Below are 25,810 nucleotides of genomic sequence, written 5' to 3' on the forward strand. Positions count from 1 at the left end.
GAAAGAGCAGAAGCAGAAAGGAAAGCAGAAGAGAGGAGAGAAGAGAAACAAGCAGAGGAAAGGAGAGTGGAACGAGAACTCCAGGAAAGGTTAGAAGGGAGAAAAGCAGAGGAGAGGAGAGCTGCAAGGGACCTCGAAGCAGAGGAGAGAAAAGCGGAAAGGGAATTAAAGGAACGTGACATGGAGCTTCAGCAGGAAATTAAATTCAAGGAGCTGGAGTTAATGAGAGAACGGGGAGAGGTACCACCCTTGCTGACGGGGTCGACACCTATCCAGAAAACCTGGGATGTGGGCAGACATGTGAGGCTGGTTCCACCGTTCAGTGAAAAGGAAGTCGCGAAATTTTTTCCACACTTTGAGAAAGTGGCTCGACAATTAAACTGGCCGGAGGAGGCCTGGACCATACTAGTGCAAAGTGTGCTGGTGGGAAAAGCTCAAGAGATTTATTCGGCGCTACCAATGGACCAATGTGCAGATTATGAGGTACTGAAGAAACACATCCTCAAAGCCTATGAGTTGGTTCCGGAAGCTTACAGGCAAAAATTCAGGAATGCCAGGAAGAGGGAGAGTGAGACCCATGTGGAATTTGCCAGAGTGAAAGAAAACATGTTTGATCGGTGGTGTGAGTCAAAAGGAGTCGGGAAAGACTTCGAAACATTGCGTGACTTGATCCTGGTGGAGGAATTTCAGCAGTGTGTCCACGAGGACATCAAAGTGTACCTGCAGGAAAAGAAAGTCCCAAAGTTGTGGGACGCAGCCACCATGGCAGATGATTATGCCTTAACCCACCGAATAGGGGTCCACGAACCTAACTCCTCGCCTAGATCTCCGCAGGGGAGGTGGGGAACAGCAGGTGCGGAGAACGACAATACATGGCGGCGGCCTCGAGAGGATTATGGGGACAACGCGGATACCCCACCTGTTCGAAATCAGAGGGATGCGGGCCCAAGACAAACTTATATTTCGGGGGGCTCGAGGCAGACCACGAGTTTTTCCTCCGGGCCTACTTGCGCTTTTTGCAAGAAACCTGGACACTTGATGTCCAGTTGTTACCGCATGAAAAGGGAAGACCCAGAGCGGAGTCCGACTATTACGACTCCAAATGCAATGGCCATTGTGAGAAATCGCCATCAAAAGGGTTACCAACCATTTATTTCAGAGGGGTTTGTGTCACTGGATGGAGCCTCGACTAACCGGAGACCGGTTAGGATATTGAGGGACACAGGAGCACATCAATCTTTAATGCTTGAAGGCATTTTGCCATGGTCCGAGGAGACGGCAACGGGGGATAGTGTTCGTTTACAGGGGATCGGGGGCGGTGTTAGTGCTCCACTTCATGTCATCCATTTGGAGTCCGAGTTGGTGTCAGGACCGGTCACCGTCGGTTTACAAGCCACACTTCCTGTAGAGGGTGTATCTGTGGTTATCGGGAATGATTTGGCCGGGGGTCAAGTTTATGGTAACCTGAGGGTTGGTAAAGAGCCCAGCAGGAAAAATAACACCACACCAGCTCGGGATGGCGACAAAAGTACCAAGTTATTTGTAGGGGGACTGAACTTCAAAACAGAGGAAGAAGTTCTGACCTCTGTCTTCAACAGATATGGGCCGCTGGTGGAAGTGCGGTTGGTAAGAGACAGGGAAACGCAACAGTCAAGAGGGTTCGGCTTTGTCACGTTTGCAAGCACAAAAGACGCCAGAGAGGCAGAGAAGAATTGGAATGGCAAGGATTTGGAGGGTCGGACCATAACAGTAGGGAAGGCATTTCGTAGGCGTCGAGAGGTCTACAGGAGAGTACAACTGGGCGGTAGTATTGGTGGTGGCCGCAATCAATATTATTATGGAGGCTCCCTGAGTTACGGCAGCTCCCGAAGGAAGGATTGTCAAAGTAGTGGCCGAGAAGGAGACCGCTATTCATGGGACTACAGTGACAAGCGGTCCCACCATAATTATTAGGGAAGTTCTGAAAAGCTGAAGCACTGAAGGCGGCAGAGCCGCCGAGCCAAGATTCCTACACGGATTAACCGTGAACGCCACGTTCCTAAAGGCGTCCATGTAGTGAACTTTCATGCACGGACTAACCGTGAACTCCACGTTCCTCAAGGCGTCCATGTAGAGAACTTTCCTGCACGGACTAACCGTGAACTCCACGTTCCTAAAGGCATCCATGTAGTGAATACTCGGCTTGGCCTCCCGGAAAAAGTGCTATCGAGTTGCTTAACTTTGGATCTTTGATCAACCCCTTAACCTTCATTCACAAGAAACTGACAGTCAAAGTTTGGCTTGGCAGGAGTCCAACGGGAAATTGAACATGTAAAGGGCAGGGACAATGTCGTTGCTGGTGCTTTGTCCAGAGTGAATTACCTTTGAAAATCTCTGGGGGTTTTGTGAAATTTTGTTGCTTTATTTTTGAGTTGTGATAATTGTTGCCCAGGGGAACTGATGATTTGGGGGTTGAGTTATCTGGTTTGTTTATCCAAGTTGGCCGGCAAAGAAAGTTTTCGCTGGGTTCAAACTTTCTTTCTTGAAGGGGGGGAGTGTTACATATTTATGGGAATGTATATGAATTACTACTCAGGTCTTTGCTTATCAATGTGTAGTCGATTAAGGGTTGTTGTGGTTGGAGGGTCAGGCGCCCTTCTGGAAAAAGAGACCGGAAACGGAAGAAGAAAGACACGAGGTAAAAAGAAGCGACGAGGAGTCTTCTTCTCTCGCCCCGCTCCGACAAAAGGTGGATCGATCTTGAGCCGCGGGGAAAAGCGGCGTTCCCCAAGCCCGTCTGGCGAGAGGAGTTACCGGGACGTGTACCTACCCGGTGGACGCGTCAAGTTGCCGTGGGGCCGTGCACCGACCCAGCTTCTGGCACCATTCGCGGCACCGTCTACAAAGACGCGTACGGGTCGCACGTTGGGGCCTAAAACGCGGTGCAAGCGGCGTGTGGCTTTTGCTTGCTATACAGTACCCGCTTCGCGTGGCCACGAGGGGGCTGCAGCCGTGGTCCCCGGTACGATACCTGCCCGGTGGAAACACGTCCACCCGGGGTTCGTTCAACCGCCCGAGTGCGGCGAAGCCGACCATCATCTTGGTCAGGAGGGGCCCCAGAGACATTGTGAGGGACAGAGACCAAAAGGGGGTCGTGAGTACAAAAGGGGACACACATATATAAGATGGCCATCTTAATCATCTAGGGGATTGATTGTGGATTGTGAATTGTTGATGGTGGATTGCTCGGGGAAAATATCCTTGATTGTAGCATTGAAATTGTATGGTATCATTACCCTTGAAATATATCATTGAAACTCAGTTTTCTCTTGGGTGGAATTCATATGGATTGCATGGCGAAAGCGCATATGTGATACAACTTTCTGGCGAAGTTCCTCTCACGGTCCGGGGGTCACCGAGACCAGGTAGTCACCGAGGGGACCACGTAACAGAATATATGTGTGTGTGTGTGTGTGTGTGTGTGTGTGTGTGTGTGTGTGTGTGTGTGTGTGTGTGTGTGTGTGTGTGTGTGTGTGTGTGTGTGTGTGATGGGGGCGGGGAGGGAGAGGATTTGAGCTCTTGAAGTCACATTTTACATGAGATGTAATAACACATTTCAAACTGTATTTCCCATGTGCACGCACATGCATTCCCATGTTATCAGAAGTAAATACATTGTGTAGATTGCATCATTTGTGCATCTGATAAATTGCCAGTAACCATTTTGTAAAACTGAATGTGCAGCAACTAAATGAAGATGTCCAAATGTCACACACGTCCATGCCCATGGGATTCCCACGGGTGACCCCACTAGTTTTGATGTATATCACACGCTACATCAGAAAGCTCCAGTAGATCACCACAAAATACATGACACATACAGACACGCACACAGATTGCACACAAGATGACGGAGGCGAGGAGGCGGCATGATATATTGATCGTGCCACCTCCATCTCAGCTGGGACGGAGAGGACCAGGGACTGCGTCAAACACATGAGTTTTGAAGGCAGTGGGGACTGACCCGAAGACGGCAGCTTTGATGAGACGAGATGCGCACGGGGTATACGATGTCACACACATTTGGGAGGAGCATGGCAGCTTTGGTGAGGAAGAAAGCCACGCTCCACACCCGAGGTCACACAGATTGTCTGACGCGGCTCGACCGAGTAGCTTTCTGGGGTTTTCTGTCCCCATCATCACGAGAGCTCGTTGGGACTTGGAAAGCCTGGGTAGGATAGGAGGACCCGAGCTTTGGTGGACCCGGGTGGAATGCAGAAGGCCATGAGCATGGCGCCCGAAACCGTGCAGATCGTCTGGAACGAGGCCTGGCCTTCCAGCTTGTTGGGTTTTCCGAGCCCATCATCAAGAGATGCGTCGTTAGGTGACTGGTATCACGTCATTAAACATGCGTTTGCGACGCGGCTTGGCCCTGCACCTTGATTGACAGCTTGAACCCCTCCCCTCACCCCCAATATGGCGTTACCAACGAAACACACACACACACACACACACACACACACACACACACACACACACACACACACACACACACACACACACACACACACACACACACACACACACACACACACACACACACCTCGTCCATTTATTGTAGATGGACAAGCAACCATAGGTTGGTAAACTTTGATGGGCTTAATGGCATCCTCCTGTATTGGAGTTCCTTCAGAGAACTCATAATATACTCACCTGCAGCTTGTAGAAGCTCGGCTCTATTCAAATACTCATAAGCCTTCTGTTGGAGGATGTCATTCTGTGAGCCAGCCACCATGGCATAAAACAAGGCTTGTGCAGCTTCCTGAAAATGTACACGCACGCCGCACGTTTCGTAAATAAATGGAAGCACAATTGTCAGAACACCCCCACGAAGGAAGGTTATCCTCCAACTCTCGGAGTGACAAGTCACGGCCGCAAATATGACTACGGAGGCAACGATCGTTCGGCCATGCACGTACCGTGTAGTAAAAGGCAGCCGGTCCGTACGTGCCGACCTGGTCCTGCTGCACGGCGAGCTGCGCAAAGCGAATGGCATCCTGCTCCAAAGCTTCAGCGTCCATGGATCCAATCCCATACACTCACAAAACGACACAATAATGTTCGCCTTTTCCACTTCCGGGTATGTTTAGCTACGTACGGTTGTTGTTGTTGTTTTATATTTTGTCCTTGAAGACCTTTTTCAACCAACTCGTCATACAATAATTCAAGAAGTGTCTGTTTGTGAATTGTTTTGATTGCTATGCTCTCCTGAACTGTAGGTGCATGGCGGTCTTGTGGTAAAAAAAAATACATTCACTTGCACGAGGGTTAAACTCCACTGATCTCCATACTAATTGGATAGGAAGGGAAGCTCATTTTTGAAGCCATTTGTCCGCCATCTTTGCACTCCCATGAATCCCCAAAACGGGTGAATGAGACTTTTGGTAACTAAAATGAACGCCAATTACCGATGAAATGTGATTCCTCTCATCCTTTGATCTCTTCATCTAAAATCAAGTCGGAATGGAGAAAAATGTGTGCTTTCCTGTGATCCCGGACCTCAGCGTTATAATGTTTTTTTGTTTTTTTTACCACAGTGGTCTGTTTCCTAACCCTACCCCTAACACATAGTCCAAATTAGCGAAACTTGTAAAAAAAACGCTGAGGTCCGAGATAACAGGAAAGTACAGAAAAATGCAGTACGAAGGTGGAATTTTCGTCGGAAATGTGCATCTGGAAGCAAGTATTTGTGCTGACGCAAACAGGATTTTCTCTGTTGTGGGAGAAGTAATATGGCGGATGGAGCGCTTCCCGTGGCTTCAGGACCGCGCAACCAATTAACGTTCGGCACCCTGTCGGCGCCCGCGGAACTACGTTACTTCCGGTTATTGCACCCTTCGCGACAACAGTCACATGATCTGCGGCGGATCCAGGAATTTGAAGACGGGGGGGGGGGGGGTGCATGAAACTATAGCGCTGGGGAGGGGATAAAGGAGGGGATAAAGGAGGGGTCTTGGGGTCCTCCCCCAGGAAATTTTTTTTAAATGATCGTCAGAAGCGGCATTTCATGCGTTCTTGGAAGTTTCTGCAGTTCCTTGCGTTCTTCCCTGGTCCAACAGTTCAGCAGATTCGCACCGCCTGCACCCTCATCCTGGATCGAAGGGGGGGGGCGGTGCGCACCCCCTGCCCCCCCCGGATCCGCCCCTGCGTGATTGGATACGTTGAAAACAAACCACAAAAGGCCACCTGTTACAGCCGGAAATGATGTAAACGGTGTTGGTTATTTGATCATAACTCGCTTAATTATTGTCTTATCTTTAAAATGTTAGCTTTCCGACGAGCTAGAAGTAATTCTCTTTCTAACAATATAAAGTTTTATGAAAAATAATGCCCTTTTGTGTTTTGTTTTCAACGTATCCAAACACGTCACTGTTGTCGCGAAGGGTGCACTAACCGGAAGTTACGATTATGATTTATTAAACGGATGTTTATATAAATCGTTTAAAATAAAATAAAGCCTTCAATTTCTGATATTTTGCCTTTTCATTTTGGCCTCCCAATTGAAGCCCCGCCCGTAGGGCGGGTACCGTTGCTAGTAACAATAATAATGATTTCTCTTCCAAGGAACTTCAATGCAGGAGACCATTAATTATTAGTTCATCCTAGTCACATACCCAACATGTCCACCAAGTTTCGTCCGAATCCGTCCATAACGTTTTGAGATATCCTGTTCACAGACAGACAGACAGGGGTGACAACATAACCTCCATCCACCAACCCAATCTATGCAAGTATCAATACTTTAATGAATTTGATCACCATGGTTCCTTAGCTGGACCATAATTAGTTTCTCCAACACCTTCCCCACAACTGAAGTAAAAAAAAATGACGGGTTTTTTTTTTTGTATTGACAGGTTCCTTGCTCGTTCGGTATTTCGTCATTGAAGGAATTTCGTGATGATACCTTTTGTTGCACGGAAACATTTGTTTTCAATTCAAAATATTGCCGTCAGAAGATATATCTTTAGAAACTAAAACAATGTCACAGCCAATGTACCGAAACTAAAACTAAAGTAAAACAATGTACCGAAACCACCCCCCCCCCTCCCCCTGTTCTACTGCTGCGGATTTCACCGTCAGGGATTACATCACAGGTTAATATTGGTGAACCCTTTGTTTAACTGTGCAGTTCCTAAGCAGTATCTACCGGCAGCAGGCGGGTGTAGTTTTTGTAGTATATCATTCAGTTCTTGTAATTCTCTGTCACAAAAAGTTTTTTTTCTCTAAGTACAGTACATACATGTAAGCTGGAAAAATGCAACGTTATTTTTTTCCCGATTCTGTGTCTTCTCATTTTCGGGTCCGTCCGTCTGGTTCCCTTCACCTTTCAATGATCGACATTCCTTTTGCCAAGCTATTATAACATCATCGGCAAGCTTTAAGAACGCGCGGGACGTGCACGCTACATTGTCGTCAAGGCTTGGCCATCACTCATCAGACGGAAGAATGACGTGTTAAGGCGTGTTTTTGTATGTCATTCCTCAGTGTTTTATTCGGGTTCGGCTCTGCTCGGGTCTGCATTCAGCAATACAATTACAAGGCGAAGCCTTCTCATTTATCTGATCGAGGTAGGTTTGTTTCATTCGTATTCGATTAATTAACCATCCTTCCACAGACCCTTTTATTATCCCCACAAGTGAAGTGCGATGGTTGTTAAATGAAACTTTGTAAATCGAGGTTTTAACTATGTGAAGGAACCTTGTGGTCAGGCAGGCTGCAAAGGTAGCACTGTGTCGGAGAACCTTGTGGTCAGACAAGTGTAGAGGTAGCGCACTGTGTCGGAGAACCTTGTGGTCAGACAAGGTGTAGAGGTAGCGCACTGTGTCGGAGAACCTTGTGGTCAGACAAGGTGTAGAAGTAGCGCACTGTGTCGGAGAACCTTGTGGTCAGACAAGGTGTAGAAGTAGCGCACTGTGTCGGAGAACCTTGTGGTCAGACAAGGTGTAGAGGTAGCGCACTGTCGGAGAAGATTGTGGGTAGACAAGGTGTAGAGGGAGCGCGCACTGTGTCGGAGAACCTTGTGGTCAGACAAGGTGTAGAGGTAGCGCACTGTGTCGGAGAACCTTGTGGGCAGACAAGGTGTAGAGGTAGCGCACTGTGTCGGAGAACCTTGTGGGCAGACAAGGTGTAGAGGTAGCGCACTGTGTCGGAGAACCTTGTGGGCAGACAAGGTGTAGAGGCAGCGCACTGTGTCGGAGAACCTTGTGGGCATGCAAGGTGTAGTCTGTAGAGGTAGCGCATTGTATCGGAGAACCTTGTGGTCAGACAAGGTGTAGAGGTAGCGCACTGTGTCTGAGAACCTTGTGTTGTGGGCAGACAAGCTGCAGAGGTAGTGCACTGTGTTGAAGAACCTTGATGTCAGACAAGGTGTAGAGGTACTGCACTGTGTCGGAGAACCTTGTGGTCAGACGAGGTGTAGAGGTAGTGCACTGTGTCGGAGAACCTTGTGGTCAGACAAGGTGTAGAGGTAGTGCACTGTGTCGGAGAACCTTGTGGTCAGACAAGGTGTAGAGGTAGTGCACTGTGTCGGAGAACCTTGTGGGCAGACAAGGTGTAGAGGTAGCGCACTGTGTCAGAGAACCTTGTGGGCAGACAAGGTGTAGAGGCAGCGCACTGTGTCGGAGAACCTTGTGGGCATACAAGGTGTAGTCTGTAGAGGTAGCGCATTGTATCGGAGAACCTTGTGGTCAGACAAGGTGTAGAGGTAGCGCACTGTGTCTGAGAACCTTGTGTTGTGGGCAGACAAGCTGCAGAGGTAGTGCACTGTGTTGGAGAACCTTGATGTCAGACAAGGTGTAGAGGTACTGCACTGTGTCGGAGAACCTTGTGGGCAGACAAGGTGTAGAGGTAGCGCACTGTGTCGGAGAACCTTGTGGGCAGACAAGGTGTAGAGGTAGCGCACTGTCGGAGAACCTTGTGGTCAGACAAGGTGTAGATGTAGCGCACTGTCAGAGAGCCTTGTGGTCAGACAAGGTGTAGAGGTAGCGCACTGTTTGGAGACCCCTTGTGGGTACGCTACACACCTCCCACCTGCACCTCTCTTTCTGTGTGCTACACACCTCCTACCTGCACCTCTCTTTCTGTGTGCTATACACCTCGCACCTGCACCTCTTTCTGTCAACTCGAATCCATGCAGTTATTTTCAGAGCCAGCCTACACAATACCGCATGACAACACAACTCTCACCTGCACTTCTCACTCAACTGCATCTACACCAGCCAACTAGTGTAGGGTGAAAAAGGGGTCGCCAATACGCCCTGACTTCTTTTTCTCCCTCGTTTTGTCCCTTTTCCGATCTAATTTCCCCGGATGTATGAGGAGCCTATGTATTGCTAGTGATAAGGTTGAATGTATGTACCACCTTTAGAGGCCATTTTTCCCCGCAGAGCTGGGGTTGGCCTTTTTCGGGCACCGTGGTCCCCTTTTTGAAGCTCAATGTTTTACGGCCGGATGCCCTTCCTGCCGCCAACCCTGTTAGTCGCCTCTTGCGACACAGGGAATTACCAGTCAACTGGTACTCAAATTTGCCGACCTCAGAAGGATGACAGGCTGAGTCAACCCCCCTGGCATTAATTCAGCGATCGATTGGGATTAGAACCTAGGATCCTAAGCCGGCACCCTAACCGCTAAGCCAACATCAGGCTTCATAAGGTTGATAAGATAAGGTTGAATGTATAAGGGGTTATTTTGAGTGTTAGGGTCTAAGATTGTTTAATGTGTGATATTACAATCTTCTGCAAAGTGCCTTTCAACAGTTAATGCCAATCTGCTCGGTGGGTATTTTCTCCGTTGGTAAGACATAGTATGTTATAAGTAGATGGGAGTTTGTGCCCCAGGAAGCCTTGCGCATTTGCGGTTCATAAAATGTGACCTGTGTCTACATTTGCGGTGCTGTGCTTCGCGTATTCATGGTTTTTGGGGCATAATCAATCGAGCATTTTTAATGAAACTGGAATTATGTGCAATTATGTTTGTGAACTTTCAAATTTTTCCTTTATGAATCAAGAACCGCCGGGAACCTATCCCCCCCCCCCCCCCCCCCTTTTGCCATTGAAACCATGCCCGGCATTTGCCCGGCATTCGCAGAATCGACATTCGCGGCATTTTTCAGGAACGTATCGTATCACCAATGAATTCCGGGGTCTTATTGTATTAGAAAATGAAATGTGCAGCCAATGAAGAAATAGAACTGAACTCTACTCCACCAATTTTAAACTAATAAGGAAAAGAAGACAACGTCAGGAAGAGGAATGTGATAATCAAAAGGAACAATAAATATGCAGAATGAATGTAGCGATTTTGACGACTAATAGAAAGGACAGTTTACCTGGACATACCTCACCAAGGTAAACCATCAATTCTAAAGAAATGCAAATAATTTTTTCAGCTTTTTCCTTCTGGACTTGATTTTTATTTTTTATAATTTTTTTATACTTCTTATTTTTTCAGCTTATTGGTTACAACAAGACGTGAGCGAGAGGGCAGAAAGCCCCCAGACTCCTTGGCCTGTACAATTATCCCCCTCTTTATTGATGTTTATCATCCAAATCCGTCTATTCCAATTATTAGATTTGTTTGATTATATTCCAAATTCTGACCACCAACTCAACTCGTTTCACAAATTTCAATTGACTCCAAGTTTAGCACAGGAAATCGATTTCTGAAAAAAAAATACAATAAAGAAAAAAAAATACATGTTAAACACAAAAAAATAAACATTTGATATTGAGTCTATTTTTTTTTTAGCGAAATAACCCTACCCTTCAACATGTTTGCATGTTCTTCAGTATTGCAGAGAAACCAGTTTAGGTGGTTTGCTGTTGGTTAATTAGTAATGCGACACCAGGATGTATTTGCTGTTGAAGTAACACGCAAAATCCAGGCTGACTGTACACCTTTGGGTAAAAAAGTTTTGGTTTTGTTTTGGGTAAAAAAAGAAATTTTGAATAAAAAAAAAAAAAGTTTGATTCTTTTGGATTATTTTTAAATCGCTCTATAGTACCAAAGCCATTGTAGGTACGTGAAAGGTGATATTAAAAATTATCCCTGACCCTATTCCTTAATGGGTGTAGGGAAGTGCTTCAGGCACCCACAAAAATAGAAAAAACTAGAACGGCACTCGGTAGAGCACATACCTTCGCCAGGCTGAGCAGTTTACGTTTTGTATCCCACTGATAGGCCGTATCTGGATTTGGACCTGAACCAAAATCGAATTGACTTGTTCTTTTTGCCTAACCAACTCATCCACCAAGTTTTGCATAATCCGTCCACAACTTTTTGAGATATCGTGCTATGTACCGTTTTTGGCTCTATTGCACTCAATGATGAAGAATCACTTAGAATTTAAAAATATCGTATCTGGATCTGTATTCAGATCTTCACCAAAATCAAATCGATTTGTCCTGTCAAACACCCAACATGTCCACCAAGTTTCGGCCGAATCCGTCCATAACCTTTTGAGATATCATGCTACATATCGATTTAGCCCTGTTATTCAATGGTCAAGAATAGACCCTGGTGTTGGGCTAGCGACTAGGGTGCCAGCTTAGGATCCTAGGATCCTGGGTTAGAATCCCGGTCGATCGTTGAATTAACGCCAGGGGGGTTGACTCGGCCTGTCATCCTTCCGAGGTCGGCAAATTGAGTACCAGTTCACTGGTAATTCCCTGCTTGTCGTAAAAGGCGACAAAAAGGGTTGGCGGCAGGAAGGGCATCCGGCCGTAAAACATTGCTTCAAAAAGGGGACCAAAAAACAACAACAACCACGGTCCCCGAAAAAGGCCAACCCCCGCTTTGCGGGGAAAAATGGCCTCTAAAGGTGTTTTATTTATTTATTATTCAATGGTGAAGAATCGCTTTAAAATCATTGTAGCTGGATCCAGGTCTTCACTAATATCTAATCATTCCGTCCCTGCCACACACTTAACATCTCCAGCAAATTTCGGCTGAATCCATCAACATTTTGAGATATCCTGTTCACAAACAAACAGACAGACAGGGATACATAGTTTCCATAACCTCCGTCCTCCTTCGGTGGCAGAGGTAAAAATTGATTTCTTCAAAATGACACCGAGCAAAGCCGGGTACCACTCCTGAGATTGAGCCCTAAAAAAGGCGAAACTAGTTGGCAGCCTTGCTTTTCATCAGCTTTGTGACAGTATTTTGATGTATGTGTATGTCCCAATCTCATCTCTCATCTATATTTTGAGGGAACAACCAATTAACTCTGCCCTAATCAATCATCCCCAGCTGCGACTAGGACTGTATTATGTTGTCTTTTTACCCTCCATCACCTTGCTCTTCCATGAGCCTAGATCTTGAATAGCAAAATAAATTAAAACAAAATGTTTGATTATAAGAGTTTGTGCGATTCATAATGGAATATTACTTTTTCTGTTTTTCTTTTGGCAGGGAAGACTACTTTTGATTAGTTCCTGATGTGGAGCCAAGGTGAGTGTCCTACTGATATATCCACATCGATTTAAAATCATGGTATATATTTATACTGATACATTCTCCTGAAAAGGAATGGGGTTTTTTTTCAGCCAAACTTCACTCAAATACTTTAATGGCAAAATATTCCAATTTATTTGGTTTATTATTTTTTACTGTACCCTGTCTTATCTGTGTCTTTAACTGTATGTTGCATTTTTATTCTCCATTCAAATACTTAGTTTTCATGACTTCTTTTTGTTTGGAACATCTTGGACTTTCACTTTTCCTTGTAGCCAGACTTTATAAATACAGTTGGGTACAAAAGTTTGAGTCCACTCAAATCATGAATGCCAAGCTTTCCCATACCACAATTTCAAACAGCAATTTTTCATCGTGTTTAAGATATTAATTTGTAGTCATCGTTTATTCATATTCTTTCATTTATTAGGGTTATTATTGACTGAAATTTTATCTTAACGGGATAAATGAAGGCTCAACACATTTTACTGATTTATCCCCCTTTTCTGGCGTTGGCTTAGCGGTTAGGGTGCCGGCTTGGGATCCTAGGATCCTGAGTTTGAATCCCGGTCGATCGCTGAATTAACGCCAGGGGAGTTGACTCAGCCTGTCATCCTTCCGAGGTCGGCAAATTGAGTACCAGCTTGCTGGGATGAATGATCACGGTGTGTACCCCGATTCAGAATAGGTACACCGTATCCCTGCGCATCGTAAGAGCGTGACCAAGGGTTGGCGTCAGGAAGGGCATCCGGCCATAAAAACATTGCCTCAAACAGGGAACCATGATTGTCATGGGGCCCGCAAGGCTAACCCTCGCTCTAGCGGGGAAAAATGGCCTTAAAACGATCATTCATATTCATTCATTCATCCCCCTTTTCTCATCAGTTAGTAAGTTTTTTTTTTTTTTTTTTTTTTTTTTTTTTTTCTCCCCCCCCCAAAGTTAAGTTTCATTTGGACACCATAATTACCTCATTTTGATTAATTCTACCATATTCATGATATTACATTGTTTTTTGTTTTTTTTGGTATACAAGATCGAGACTCGTGAAAGAGCTAACATTAATCACACAAAAAGTCAAACCGACACATAAAACACAAAATAAGGGGAGCGGTAGACAAGATGGGGAGAGAGGGGGAAGGACACAAACACAACATTTGAGAGCAGGGACATCGAGAGAACTATGGGAGGGAGAGGGCTTGGGGGGAGGTGGGAGAGGTATAAAACATATGGACACTGCAAGGACTTCCAGGAAAGAAGTTGGAATTTCGAAAAAGTGTATCTGGGGTGAATTAGTGGGGGTAGAAAAGATCAAGGTTTTGGATGGGGGTGAATAGAGATAAGAGATGGTGGTGAACAGCTGTTTTAAAGACCTGGAGGGAGGAGTGGGATTGAAGGGAGTGGGAGAGTTTGTTCCAGAGGCGGGAAAAAAGGGGAATGAAAGAGTGAAGGTGAGCAGAGAGCCTAGATTTTGGCAGTTTAACCATAAGAGGGTTGCTGGCAGATCTTGTGCAACCTGTAGGAATATTTGGGGGACAGAGCACAGAGAGAGCGTTGGGGAGCAATGCCGGAGAGGAGTCGGTAGAAGACAGAAAGACCACCAACCTGCCTGCGGTGAGTGAGTGAAAGGCCCTCGGAGTTAGCTTCATCGCAGGAGATTCCAATGATTCTGAAAGCTATGGCTTCAACAGCATGAAGACGAGCTAGGTGTGAGGCAGGAGCTCTGGCCCAGAAGGGGGAACAGTATTCCATTGAGCTGTAGATGAAGCAGCTATTGTTATGTTATGTAAACTTGTAAGCTTGTTATTGTTATGTTATTATATTAACCAATTAATGCTAATTTATATATTTATTTTACATTTCAGAATTAATATGTAAAATCAAGAATGAAGTTTACTAAAAATTATTCAAACGCCTCAAAGCATTCACATTATTTATAATTTAAAAAAAACAAAAAACAAAAAAGCATGTCTAGTGAACTTAGTGAGGGTCTTCATGGACAAATAATGTCTCAGTGCCGGATTGCTGCGAGAGTGGAAGTCTCCAAAGGAGTTGTTCAGGTAACCCTGAAATTAAGAAACCGATAGAGGAAGCATTTTTTTTATCAACTGAAAGGTCAGGGAGGCATAACTAGGTTAACCACTCCATCCGAGGAACATTACATGACATTAACATGTTTCCGAAATAAAACTGCAACAGCAGGGCAAATACAAGCTCAAAATAATGAAGAACGGCATACCCCAATTGACAAAACTACTGTTAACACTCCACCGATCTGGGCTTTATGGCAGAGTGGCCAGACGGAAGCCAAACAGTTCAATCTTGGTTTCATCAGACCACAGAATCTTGTTTCTCACAGTCTGAGAGTCCTTTAAGTGCTTTTTTGCAAACTCCAAGCGGGCTTTCATGTGTCTTTCACTGAGCAGAGGCTTCCGTCTGGCCACTCTGCCATAAAGCCCAGATCGGTGGAGTGTTGCAGTGATGGTTGTCCTTCTGGAAGTTTCTCCCATCTCCACACAGCATCTCTGGAGCTCAGCCAGAGTGACCATCGGGTTCTTGGTCACCTCTCTTACCAAGGCCCTTCTCCCCCGATTGCTCAGTTTGGCTGGGAACCTTCAATGCAGCAGAATTTTTTTGTAGGCTTCCCCAGATCTGTGCCTCGACACAATCCTGTCTCTGAGCTCTGCAGGCAGTTCCCTCGACCTCATGGCTTGGTTTTTGCTCGGATATGCATTGTCAGCTGTGAGACCTTATATAGACAGGTGTGTGCCTTTCCAAATCATGTCCAATCAATTGAATTTACGACAGGTGGACTCCAATCAAGGTGTAGAAACATCTCAAAGATGATCAAGAGAAATGGGAGGCACCTGAGCTAAATTTCCAGTGTCATAGCAAAGGGTATGAATACTTATGTAAATGTGATATTTCAGTTTTTTCTTTTTAATAAATTTGCAAAACTTTCTAGAATCCTGTTTTCTCTTTGCAATTATGGGGTATTGAGTGTAGATTGATGAGGGAAAAAATGAATTTAAACGATTACAGCATAAGGCTGCAACATAACAAAATGTGAAAAAAGTGAAGGGGTCTGAATACTTTCTGAATGCACTGTATATAAAGAGTACATTTATTTGTTATACAGATATTGATTGGAAGAAACTTATTCTTTTGTACTTGTCTTTAATTGTGAAGCTGATAAGTGAACTCACAACTCGAGCAGGCAGGTTGCCCTCGAAACGCACACGAGTTTGCCTGCAGCCGCAGCCTGATTTACGACCCTGCTCTCGAGTTCTCAGTAAAGAAAATAGTTAGAACTGGTAGATTTTATAGAACACAATTCAAGCTGATTAATATATACTAGGGCATGCCCGTACTATATCTATATCTAAAATTATATCCCCCCCCTCTATTTACATGAAATGGTTTGGTCCAAAGCGAACGGCTTGCGAGTACGGTGACAATCCCCCCCCCCCCTCTATTTACATGAAATGGTTTGGTCCAAAGCGAACGGCTTGCGGAGTTTGGTAAAGAAATCGCCATAGCGTGCACAAACGCGCAGGAAAGCGAAAGAATCGCAAATTAGTTTTAATTAGTTTTAAAACATAGTTTAACGCCAACATAGCGGCAACATAGTTTGCCAACGTGAAATAAATGAATACGCTCTCAAATGTGCCGTCCGAGGCAGAGTCTGTTCGCCACGTTCGGCACACGTGATAACTCGCTGCTCTCTGATTGGTTGAATCGTTTTTTGGACATAGCTCGGTAACTACTTGTCCGATTAATATGAAACCTTGAAAAGGCACATCCTCGGGTCCCCAGCAATATACCTGGCAAGTTTCAAGTATATCGGACCCGTGGTTGTCGAGAAACAGCGGTCACAGACAAACACACAGACATACACACATACACACAGAGATTACTGGAATTATAGATAGATGTATGTATATGTATATATATATATATATATATATATATATGTATATATATATATATATATATATATATATATATATATATATATATATATATATATATATATATATTAACGAAGATTAAGCCTTATAAAAGAAACAATTAAAACTCGTGTTTGCAGCAAGCGATTGAGGCTCAAGAAAGTCACTCAGTTCACAAATTAAGTACGCAAATAATTAATTCCACTTCCACACCACGATGCCATGTTGTTTCCCCCACTGACCCAGGCTTCAGACTTTGTGCCAGCACATGCGCCACAAAACCTGACACTCATGCTACGACCCCCTGCAGTGTCCACATGGGACTTCAAGAAGAGATCCTGCAGCCCTCATTACGATGGCCATCATGCCCACTTCGGCCGTGCCGGGCCACGTTACCCAAAAGACACATCTTGCATGCTGTGCGTCATGCCATGCCGTCTGCAAGGCCCTTGTCGGCATTCTTTAAAATAGTTCAAACAGTCGAGGCCGCAAACCAAGATAGCGAGTGATATCGGCTGGTTGTTCACCATTCCTATTTCGTTTCACTATGTCTAATTTGACATCCAGAGTTACTAGGAGGAGGGGGGTAAAGCAGGCAGGACAGTGCCATGCAGCTCGGTAAATTTAACAGGGTCTTAGGTTGTATTTGGCAGGAGAAAAATTATTAATCAAAAGAGCTGGTTTGTATACTGCACAGGAATTTAGTGAGGCATTATTTAGAATATTGTGTCGCCTTGGTCAACACAACTCAGGAAGGACCCAGCTGCCATAGACAGGGTTCAGCACAGTGCTACAAGATTGATTCTGGTCCTAGCTAGACTGAGCCATGAGGAGCGGCTGAAGCAGACGTGACTTTATACATCAGAAAGGCGGTGGTTACGAGGGGATGTGATAAAGATGTTTGAAATAATAAAGGGTGTAGACAAAATACGTGTAGAATAATTACTCGGCACAATAGACAATGATAAGACAAGAGGCCAGAGCCTGAGAGAGAAGAAGAGAGTCAAGACGGTTTTAAGGCATGGGTCTTTCACTCCGAGATTAGATAATGCGTGGAATGGTCTCCCTGGAAAGGTAGTGGCAGCAGAAACTGTACACAAGTTTAAACTGGAATCGGATAGATACCGAGAAGCATTGGGGATAGAAGGGTATTGGGATATTGGCAGGACTTGTCGGTAACTTCAGTATGGATGGCTGATTGTGTGATCTGTACTGATCGTGATGTCCGTGAGGGTTTCATCAAGGAATAGTGCAGTGTTTACACTTCAGGCAGAGTAGCAAGTGGTGTAGCATTATCTATCTATAATTCCAGTAATCTCTGTATGTCTGTGTGTATGTCTGTGTGTATGTCTGTGTGTCTGTGACCGCTGTTTCTCGACAACCACGGGTCCGATATACTTGAAACTTGCCAGGTATATTGCTGGGGACCTGAGGATGTGCCTTTTCAAGGTTTCATATTAATCGGAGAAGTAGTTACCGAGCTATGTCCAAAAAACGATTCAACCAATCAGAGAGCAGCGAGCTATCACGTGTGCCGAACGTGGCGAACAGACTCTGCCTCGGACGGCACATTTGAGAGCGTATTCATTTATTTCACGTTGGCAAACTATGTTGGCGCTATGTTGGCGTTAAACTATGTTTTAAAACTAATTAAAACTAATTTGCGATTCATCGTAACTGCGATATGCGACCTTCCGGACAGTCAAATGAGGACGTCACTTCCGGACTTACGGATAGTCATAGTGACGACGTACTGATGCTGAACGTGGCGAGCAGACGCTGTAAGGTACGATCGATTGTAGTACACGTTTATAATAACTCTGCCGATACAGGCCCGATTAACTGCAGCGCCATCCGAGCTGCGGCGTCGGGACGATACATTCATTGTACGGTCACATCACGCACTTACGGGCACGCCCATGGGCCCATGGGCACGCCCATGCATGCATGGGCGGACATTTTTTTTTTTTTTTTTTGGCAAGGAACGGGCACCCACGTACGGGCACGTCCTAGTCATTTTAAATGAAAGAGCTTTGACATTAAAAAAAAAATACACATATTTGCATCAGATGGAATGAGAGGTATGCTCAGTATGAGAACAGTATCTGAGTTCAATCCACCCATTACATGGACCTCTATGATGTGTCTTTGTAGACACATGTGGAAACATACGTAAAGCTTTTATATATATAATAGATTATTTGCGTGATCCTGAGCCAAATGAGTAAACAGAGGCACACTTATTAGGCTTCTTCTTCACACAGTAATTAAGCAGACAATAGCCAAATGTTTTGTTGTGTGTGCAGGTCCTGGGAATCCTGCACATCCGCCAAATCCTGGTGCCTTCAGACCCCAAGGACAGCCACAATGTCCTCCATTTCCAGGCAACCAGGGATACCCAGTGCCACCCGTGACTGGCCCAGTTTATCCAATGCCTGGTCAACCCATGTGTTTTCCTCCACAGCCAGGATTCCCAAATCCTAACATGCCCTACCATGTAGACCCTGGTCACCCTCACCCTGGTCACCCTGGTCACCCTGGTCACCCCCACCATGCTGGTGAAGGGCATTGTGGTAAATCAGGACATCATGGCCATCACAAGAAAGACAAGAAAAAGAAGGACAAGAAGGACAAGAAGGACAAGAAGAAGGGGCATAAAAAGGAACACAAGAAAGACAAGGTTGGTGTTTCAGTTTGGCAATGTGTTAATGATGTTTCACATGACAAAACTGTCAGACTGGTACTTCACAGGTCGGACCCTCACAAAGTGTGCCAACCCTCAGGTGACATTACCCAAGGAACCTGGTTTAGCACAGTGTTTTCCCATTTATATAGTCTTCAAAACAGAACATTCATTAAAGTCCCTCCCTCTACAAATCGCTCATATTCGTACTTGTTAGACAATTATACATCTGGAAGTAACAACATATCTCTCACACCTGGTGACTTTTCTACACCGTTTACAGTGCCTTCAGAAAGTATTCACACCTCTTGACTTTTCACATTTTCTTTTGTTACAGCCTGAATTAAAAATGGATCAAATTTAGATTTGTTTGTCACTGAATTGCTGCTTCTATGTCCCAGTCCTTCCAGTTTGTGGCCCATATACAGACATAACACGCATATCTTTCCTCTGTATATGCCATAACTGTCCGTTCCTCCCATCTTGCCACTCTGACCACCTGCTTGCTGATCTCTTCCGATACTATTATTCCGACGCCATTAATCCTTCCATCCACAACTGCGTGCAACAGCTTGTATCCTCCTACCAACCTCTTCCTGTCTTTTTTCCTTCTGGTCTTGTGCACACACAACACTTAAAATCTCCTCTGCATTATCTCCACCACCCAACCACTTCCCCTCCGCCGACTGATCCCAAATTCAAACTACCTAGCCTAACATCTTTTCTGAACTGCTGCCCACCTGGCAGAGCTGGTGACATCTTGGTTAATTTGGGACACCCGGGTCACCGATCAGCAGCGCTGCCTTGACTGCCTGCTGGACCTCCTACCCTAAGCTATCATAATCATGTGTGCGTGCGCACACACACACACACACACACACACACACACACACACACACACACACACTGCTCCTTCTCCACTCATTCCTCCCCTCTCTCTCCACACTCAACTCCTCTCCTCCACCCTCCAGGCACTCATATCTCTACTTGTGCCCCACCCACTCCCTCAAGCTTCTCCTCCACCCTTCCCCTCTCCCCTTCCGTATTCTCCACTCTCCTTAATACCTTAAAACCGTGGTCATTCAGCGTACAGCACGTAAATGCTTATTAGAAAAATCACCCATTTCAAAACCACAGTGGCACGCTGTAATAAATGAAGCTACCTAACCCTACCTGATATGAAACGGCACGCTGTAATAAATGAAGCAACCTAGCCCGAACCTACCTCCTAAAATGCGGAGGTAATTATGGCATGAAGAGGCCCATTGAGATATTAAATGGATGTTTTTTTTTTTGTTTTGTTTTTTTGTATACTGAATCGAGGCTCGTGAAAGAGCTAACATTTACTTCACAAACAAATCGACCAGACATACATAATACACAAAAAGAGGGAGCGGAAGACAAGATGGGGAGAAAAGGGGAAGCACACAAACACAACATCCGAGAGCAGGGAGATGTGTGGAAGGGAGAGGGCCCGGGGGGAGGAGGCATGGGAAGGGGGGGGGGGGGGAGGGAGAAGTATAAAGCACAAGGACACCAAGGACTTCCAGGACAGAAGTTGGTATTTCAAAAAGGGGAATTGGGGTGAAATTAGCGGGGGTAGAAAAGATCAAGGTTTTGGATGGGGGAAGATAAGAGATGGTGGTGAACAGCTGTTTTAAAGACTTGGAGGGTGGAGTGGGATTGAAGAGAGTGAGGGAGTTTGTTCCAGAGGCGGGAGAAAAGAGGAATGAAGGAGTGAAGGTGAGCAGAGAGTCTTGATTTTGGCAGTTTAACCAAAAGAGGGTTGCAGGCAGATCTTGTGCGACCTGTAGGAATATTTGCGGGACAGAGCCCAGAGAGAGCTGGGGGGGCAAGGCCAGAGAGGAGTCGGTAGAAGACGGAAAGACCACCAACCTGCCTGCGGTGAGTGAGTGAGAGGCCCTTGGAGTTAGCTTCATCGCGGGAGATTCCAATGATTCTGAATGCTTTGGTTTCAACAGCGCGAAGGCGAGCTAGGTGTGAGGCAGGAGCACCAGCCCAGAGGGGAGAGCAGTATTCCATTGAGCTGCGGATGAAAGCCTTGTATGTGGTGAGGAACTCAGGTGTGCCAAGGAAGGACTTCGCACGACGGAGGATGCCCAGTCGGCGACTGGCTTTGGAGGCCAGATTTGAAATGTGGTTTTTCCAGGAAAGATCATGGCAGATAGTGAGACCCAAAAGGTTGAGTGACAGAACTTCTTGGAGAGGATTATTCAGAAAGTGGATGGGAGGGTTGTCCAGTCGGTCTTTTCGGAGAGACATCGTAAGAGTGTGAGATTTGTCAGGATTGAAAGACATGTTCCACTTGTTTGCCCAGTCTGTGATTTTGTCAAGGTCTGCAGAGAGTGAGGAGGCTGCAGACTGCCGATCTGAGGGATGAAGAATGGAGCGACAGAGAGTAGAGTCGTCAGCAAAGAGATAGAGAGGATTTTCAAGAGAGTCAGAGAGATCATTGATGAAAACCAGAAAAAGCACAGGGCCCAGAACACTGCCTTGGGGAACTCCAGCCTGAACAGGAAGAGGAGATGAGAGAAACCCATTCAGGGCCACACGTTGACTACGACTAGAGAGGAAGTCCGCCAGCCATGCGTGGAGATTTCCATGGATACCAAAAGAGGAGAGTTTGGTGAGCAGAGCGGGGTGCCAGACTGTATCGAAGGCACGTGATATGTCAAGGGAGACTGCTCTAATTTCCTGTTTGGCATTGAGGACCTCCATCCATTGTTGAGAAAGCAGAAGCAGCATGTCCAGAGTGGAGTGTCCAGGTCTGAAACCAAATTGATGATCAGAGATCAAGCCATTGGAGAAGAGGAAAGATTTCATATCTGAAGCAATGATGGATTCCATGACCTTGCTGATAATTGGGAGAAGGCTGATTGGTCTGTAGTTGCTGGGATCTGTTTTTGCACCTTTTTTGTGCAAAGCGGTGATGTTGGCAGATTTCCAAGCAGATGGAAGATGACCTTGAGCAAAAGAGAGGGTGAAGAGAACAGAGAGAGGGAGTGAAAGAGCGGAAGAACATGATTTTAGGACCCGTGGGCTGATGCCGTCAGGTCCAGTTGCAGAATCAGAGTCGAGGGTTGACAGACACTTTTCCACCTTGTCAGGAGGAAAGGACACAGAGTCCAGGAGCAGCTGGGTACGACTGGGTACGGTGGGTACAGAGAGGGATGGGTTTGGGACACAAGATTTAGAGGCAAACACAGAGTTGAGGCATTCGGCCTTTTCACGTGCGGAGTCAGCCGTGTGGCCATTTAAGGTGAGGGAGGAGATGGAGGGGGAACAAACACCAGAAACAGATTTTACCAGACGCCACCAGGATTTGGAAGAGGGAGACAGATAAGAGAGTTCGGTCCTGAGGACGGAGAGATATTGTTTCCTGGCTCTCCTGAGGGTGCACACACACTTGTTTCGGGCTTTGTGAAAGGAAATGAGATTTCCTTCCATTGGATTTGCTTTCCAGGAGACGAAAGCAAGTTGTTTCTGGGCAATAGCCTCACCACAAGATTCCGTGTACCATGGACGGGAGGAGGGGTATGACAACTGAAGACGAGAAGGGATAAAACTGTGCATGAGAGAGAGCAATTTACTTTGGAAGAATTCCCAGGATGAGTTGATGTCAGAGGCAGTAGAGATGGGAGACCAGTCCAGATGATTGATGGCTGCTTGAAGACCGTGCCAGTTGGCCTGAGTGAAATGCCAGACTCGTCGATGCTGAGGCGGCTCTCTGAAAATGGTCAGAGAGATGTCCACTTTAACAAGCACATGATCAGAAGAGCCGATTGGAGCAGAAGAAGAGCAGCAGACATTTTCAGGGAAGTTAGTCATAACCAAGTCCAGAAGAGAAGATTCTCCGTTGACTGAGATCCGGGTTGGGAAATTGACAGATTGTGTCAGTCCCAGTGAGTCACAGAAGTCCTTTGCTGAAGAGCCATGGCTGGTGAGAGAGGTACCCACCCCCAGCCAACTGGCATGGTGACAGTTGAAATCACCACATATGAGGAAGAGAGAGTTGGGATGGGTAGATAGAAGTTGGTCCATATTATCAGACAACGAGATGTAGATGGAGTCATCACTGTTTGGTGGACGGTACAACACGCATATGAACAAAAGGTGGGAGCGAAGGGGAAGCCGTAGCCAAAGGTATTCCTGGGGGTGAGGTGGAGAGAGGGCAGTGCAGGGCGAGTGAGGAAGAGAGTTTTTTATAAAGATAGCAACCCCACCTCCAGAACGAGGCTCAGGTCTATCATACCGGAGGAGGGAGTAACCTGGGAGAGATACCAAGGAATCAGAGACATCATGAAGGAGGAAGGTTTCTGTTAAGCAGATCACATCTGGTTTGTCAGAAGCAACCTGTATGGAGAGATCAGTTAAGTTTGAGCGAAGGCCCCGGATGTTTGAGGTCCATACTGTTAAGGAAGAGGAAGGGGGAGCATCGGATACAGAACAGGGGGGGAGCGGTAGGACAGGATGTGGAAGAGGAGGAAGAGGTAGGGAGAGCTGTTGCAGGTGTGTCAGAGATTACAGAATAGCTTGGAGAAAGGGAAGAATGGGGCGGACAAAAGGTTTGATGGTGTTTGGGTGAGGCGCAGTGAGGTGTTATTTGAGGAGGGGGAAGAGTGAGGCAGAAGGTTGAGGAAGATGAAGGTGAAAGTTGGAAGGGGGAAGAAGCGGGGAGGACGCTTTGAGGAGGAGGGGTGAGAGGGGAGTCTAGGAGGGGAGGAGTGAGGGAGAGTCTCGGAGGGGAGGGGTGTGGGGGGAGTTTAGGAGGGAAGGGGCAGCGGGGGGAGATTTGAAAGGGATGGGTGTTTGGGAAGATTTGGGGGGGAGGGGCAAGGGGGAAGATTTGACAGAGATGGGTGATGGGGAAGATTTGGAGGGGAGGGGTGAGATCCACCAAAGGATTGGTTTGTAGTTTTGACTTTGTTCAGAATGAAAATGCACCAACTTAAGCATGCAACTTAAGTGAGTTTTACGATAATTTATGCACAGTATGAGTAGCCCTGTCCATGATTCGACAGAATGCATGTGTGAAGATTATGACAAAAGATACGAGATTGGCAGAGCCTAAGCCAATTGCCAAATCACTGAAATAATGTATGATTAATATACTACAAGGGTCTGCGGGAACAGTGCATCTGTCGAGATCAAAACCTTTATCTCAGTAACAAGGCAAGCTTGAAACATGAAAATAGCAAATGTTTGGAGCTTTCATTAAAACTCATCTATTTTGTCTGCCTTTGCCCTTCCCAGAGCTCGAGCTCGAGCTCATCCTCTTCAAGCAGCTCAGACTGATCACTGCGGATGGAGAGCTCTTTGTGCAAACACAGTACTGTGTCTATAAAAGCTTTTTAATTGGTGCCTTGCGATAACTAATATATTCGGTATTATCTGTTTATCTGTGTTAAGTTTATGGCTTTAGAATTTTATTCCGAATGGGGATCAATTTCTTTGTATTTCTGTGGGAGGTGGGAGGTGGGTGGTGGGTTGATTTGAAATTTATGGACACGCTTGCTGATATTCCTCTTGTTTGTATTTCCTAATCACAAAATAAAATGATCATAATGTACAATTTCAAGAAAACTTTGTATTTCTGGAAAAGCAAACATCTCATTGGATTCTCATGATTGCAGTATTTCAGACGACCTGCCTAACCTGTAGAGGGCATAGCATCAGTGGCGCGGCCACACCCCCAGCCAATGATGCTACCGCGCAGCCTTGCGCTGCATACAAAGAACAAAGAAGATCTACCTGAAGTTAAAGCCACATAATGTGGGTGCTGTGATTTTAAGCAATGCCTTCCTCCATCCTTTCTCCTAAGTTATATATCTTAATTCTGGGCCTGCTTTGGAAAGTTTGATGAAGTTGTTTGTTCATCATTGCTGAATGTCACACATGCACTCCATAGATTGACACAGTTCCCTTCTGGATCATGTCCTTGTGTGAGAGGCAGGATCCAAATTCACCTTTTTATTTTTATATTTGGTGTCATGAAATTTAGTCACCAAGCTTGTTCCTCACATACTGACGTGCTCCTAGCGGGCGTGGTTTGAAACCAGGAACAACCAATACACTCTGAGTACCAAGGCAGAGCTCGATCAGATGCTTGAGCTCAGTATTATCCGCCCCTCTAGTAGTAGCTGGTCCTCCCCCTTACACATGGTCCCAAAGAAGACACCAGGAGACTGGAGGCCTTGTGGAGATTATCCGGCACTCAACAGATGCACTGTGCCTGATCGCTATCCAGTGCCACACCTCCAAGACTTCTTTTTCTTTTCGAGGTGCTTGAGTTTTCTCTAAAGTTGATTTGGTTAGAGCGTACCATCAGATACCCGTCGTGCTTGACGATATCTGTACGATGGCTTTTACCACACCATTTGGACTTTGAATTTGTTTGTATGCCATTCGGTCGACATAACGCAGCTCTGAGGTTTCAACGTTTTATCGACGTCACGCGAGGATTGCCTTTCGTCTATGCCTATCTCTACACAAGATGAGCATGCAACACATCTGAGACTGCTATTCGACCAGTTGGCTAAGTATTGTTATGTTTATGGGGGTAGATAAATGAATACCGTAGGAGAGGTAGAACTGTATAGGAAGTAGCATGGACCAGGTGACATGTAGGAACATTTTGATGTATTAAGTAGGGAGACTGTAGCATGA

General features: G+C 45.8%; 2 protein-coding genes across 2 annotated transcripts in view; one reads left to right on the forward strand and one right to left on the reverse strand.

Annotated features, from left to right (window-relative positions):
• The window catches only part of CAPN7 (calpain 7), a 54,487-nt gene extending 49,296 nt beyond the window's left edge, over positions 1–5,191 (reverse strand). The window contains exons 1-2 of the mRNA XM_068126467.2: positions 4,959–5,191; positions 4,693–4,801 (exon numbers count right to left, since the gene is read on the reverse strand). Coding sequence (XP_067982568.2) covers positions 4,693–4,801; positions 4,959–5,060 — 211 coding nt within the window. The 5' untranslated portion in view covers positions 5,061–5,191. The remainder of the gene's footprint in view (positions 1–4,692; positions 4,802–4,958) is intronic.
• A 1,926-nt stretch (positions 5,192–7,117) lies between these two features.
• LOC137418333 (uncharacterized) lies at positions 7,118–24,716 on the forward strand. The gene is made up of 4 exons (XM_068104372.2): positions 7,118–7,607; positions 12,451–12,489; positions 18,747–19,120; positions 24,398–24,716. Exons 2-4 carry the CDS (start codon positions 12,477–12,479, stop codon positions 24,437–24,439), a joined length of 429 nt encoding a protein of 142 aa, XP_067960473.2. The 5' UTR covers positions 7,118–7,607; positions 12,451–12,476; the 3' UTR covers positions 24,440–24,716.
• The last annotated feature ends 1,094 nt before the right edge of the window (positions 24,717–25,810 follow it).

This window comes from Myxine glutinosa, chromosome 10 (assembly GCF_964187855.1).
Source record: "Myxine glutinosa chromosome 10, kmMyxGlut1.1, whole genome shotgun sequence".
In the NCBI taxonomy this organism is placed as follows: domain Eukaryota; kingdom Metazoa; phylum Chordata; class Myxini; order Myxiniformes; family Myxinidae; genus Myxine; species Myxine glutinosa.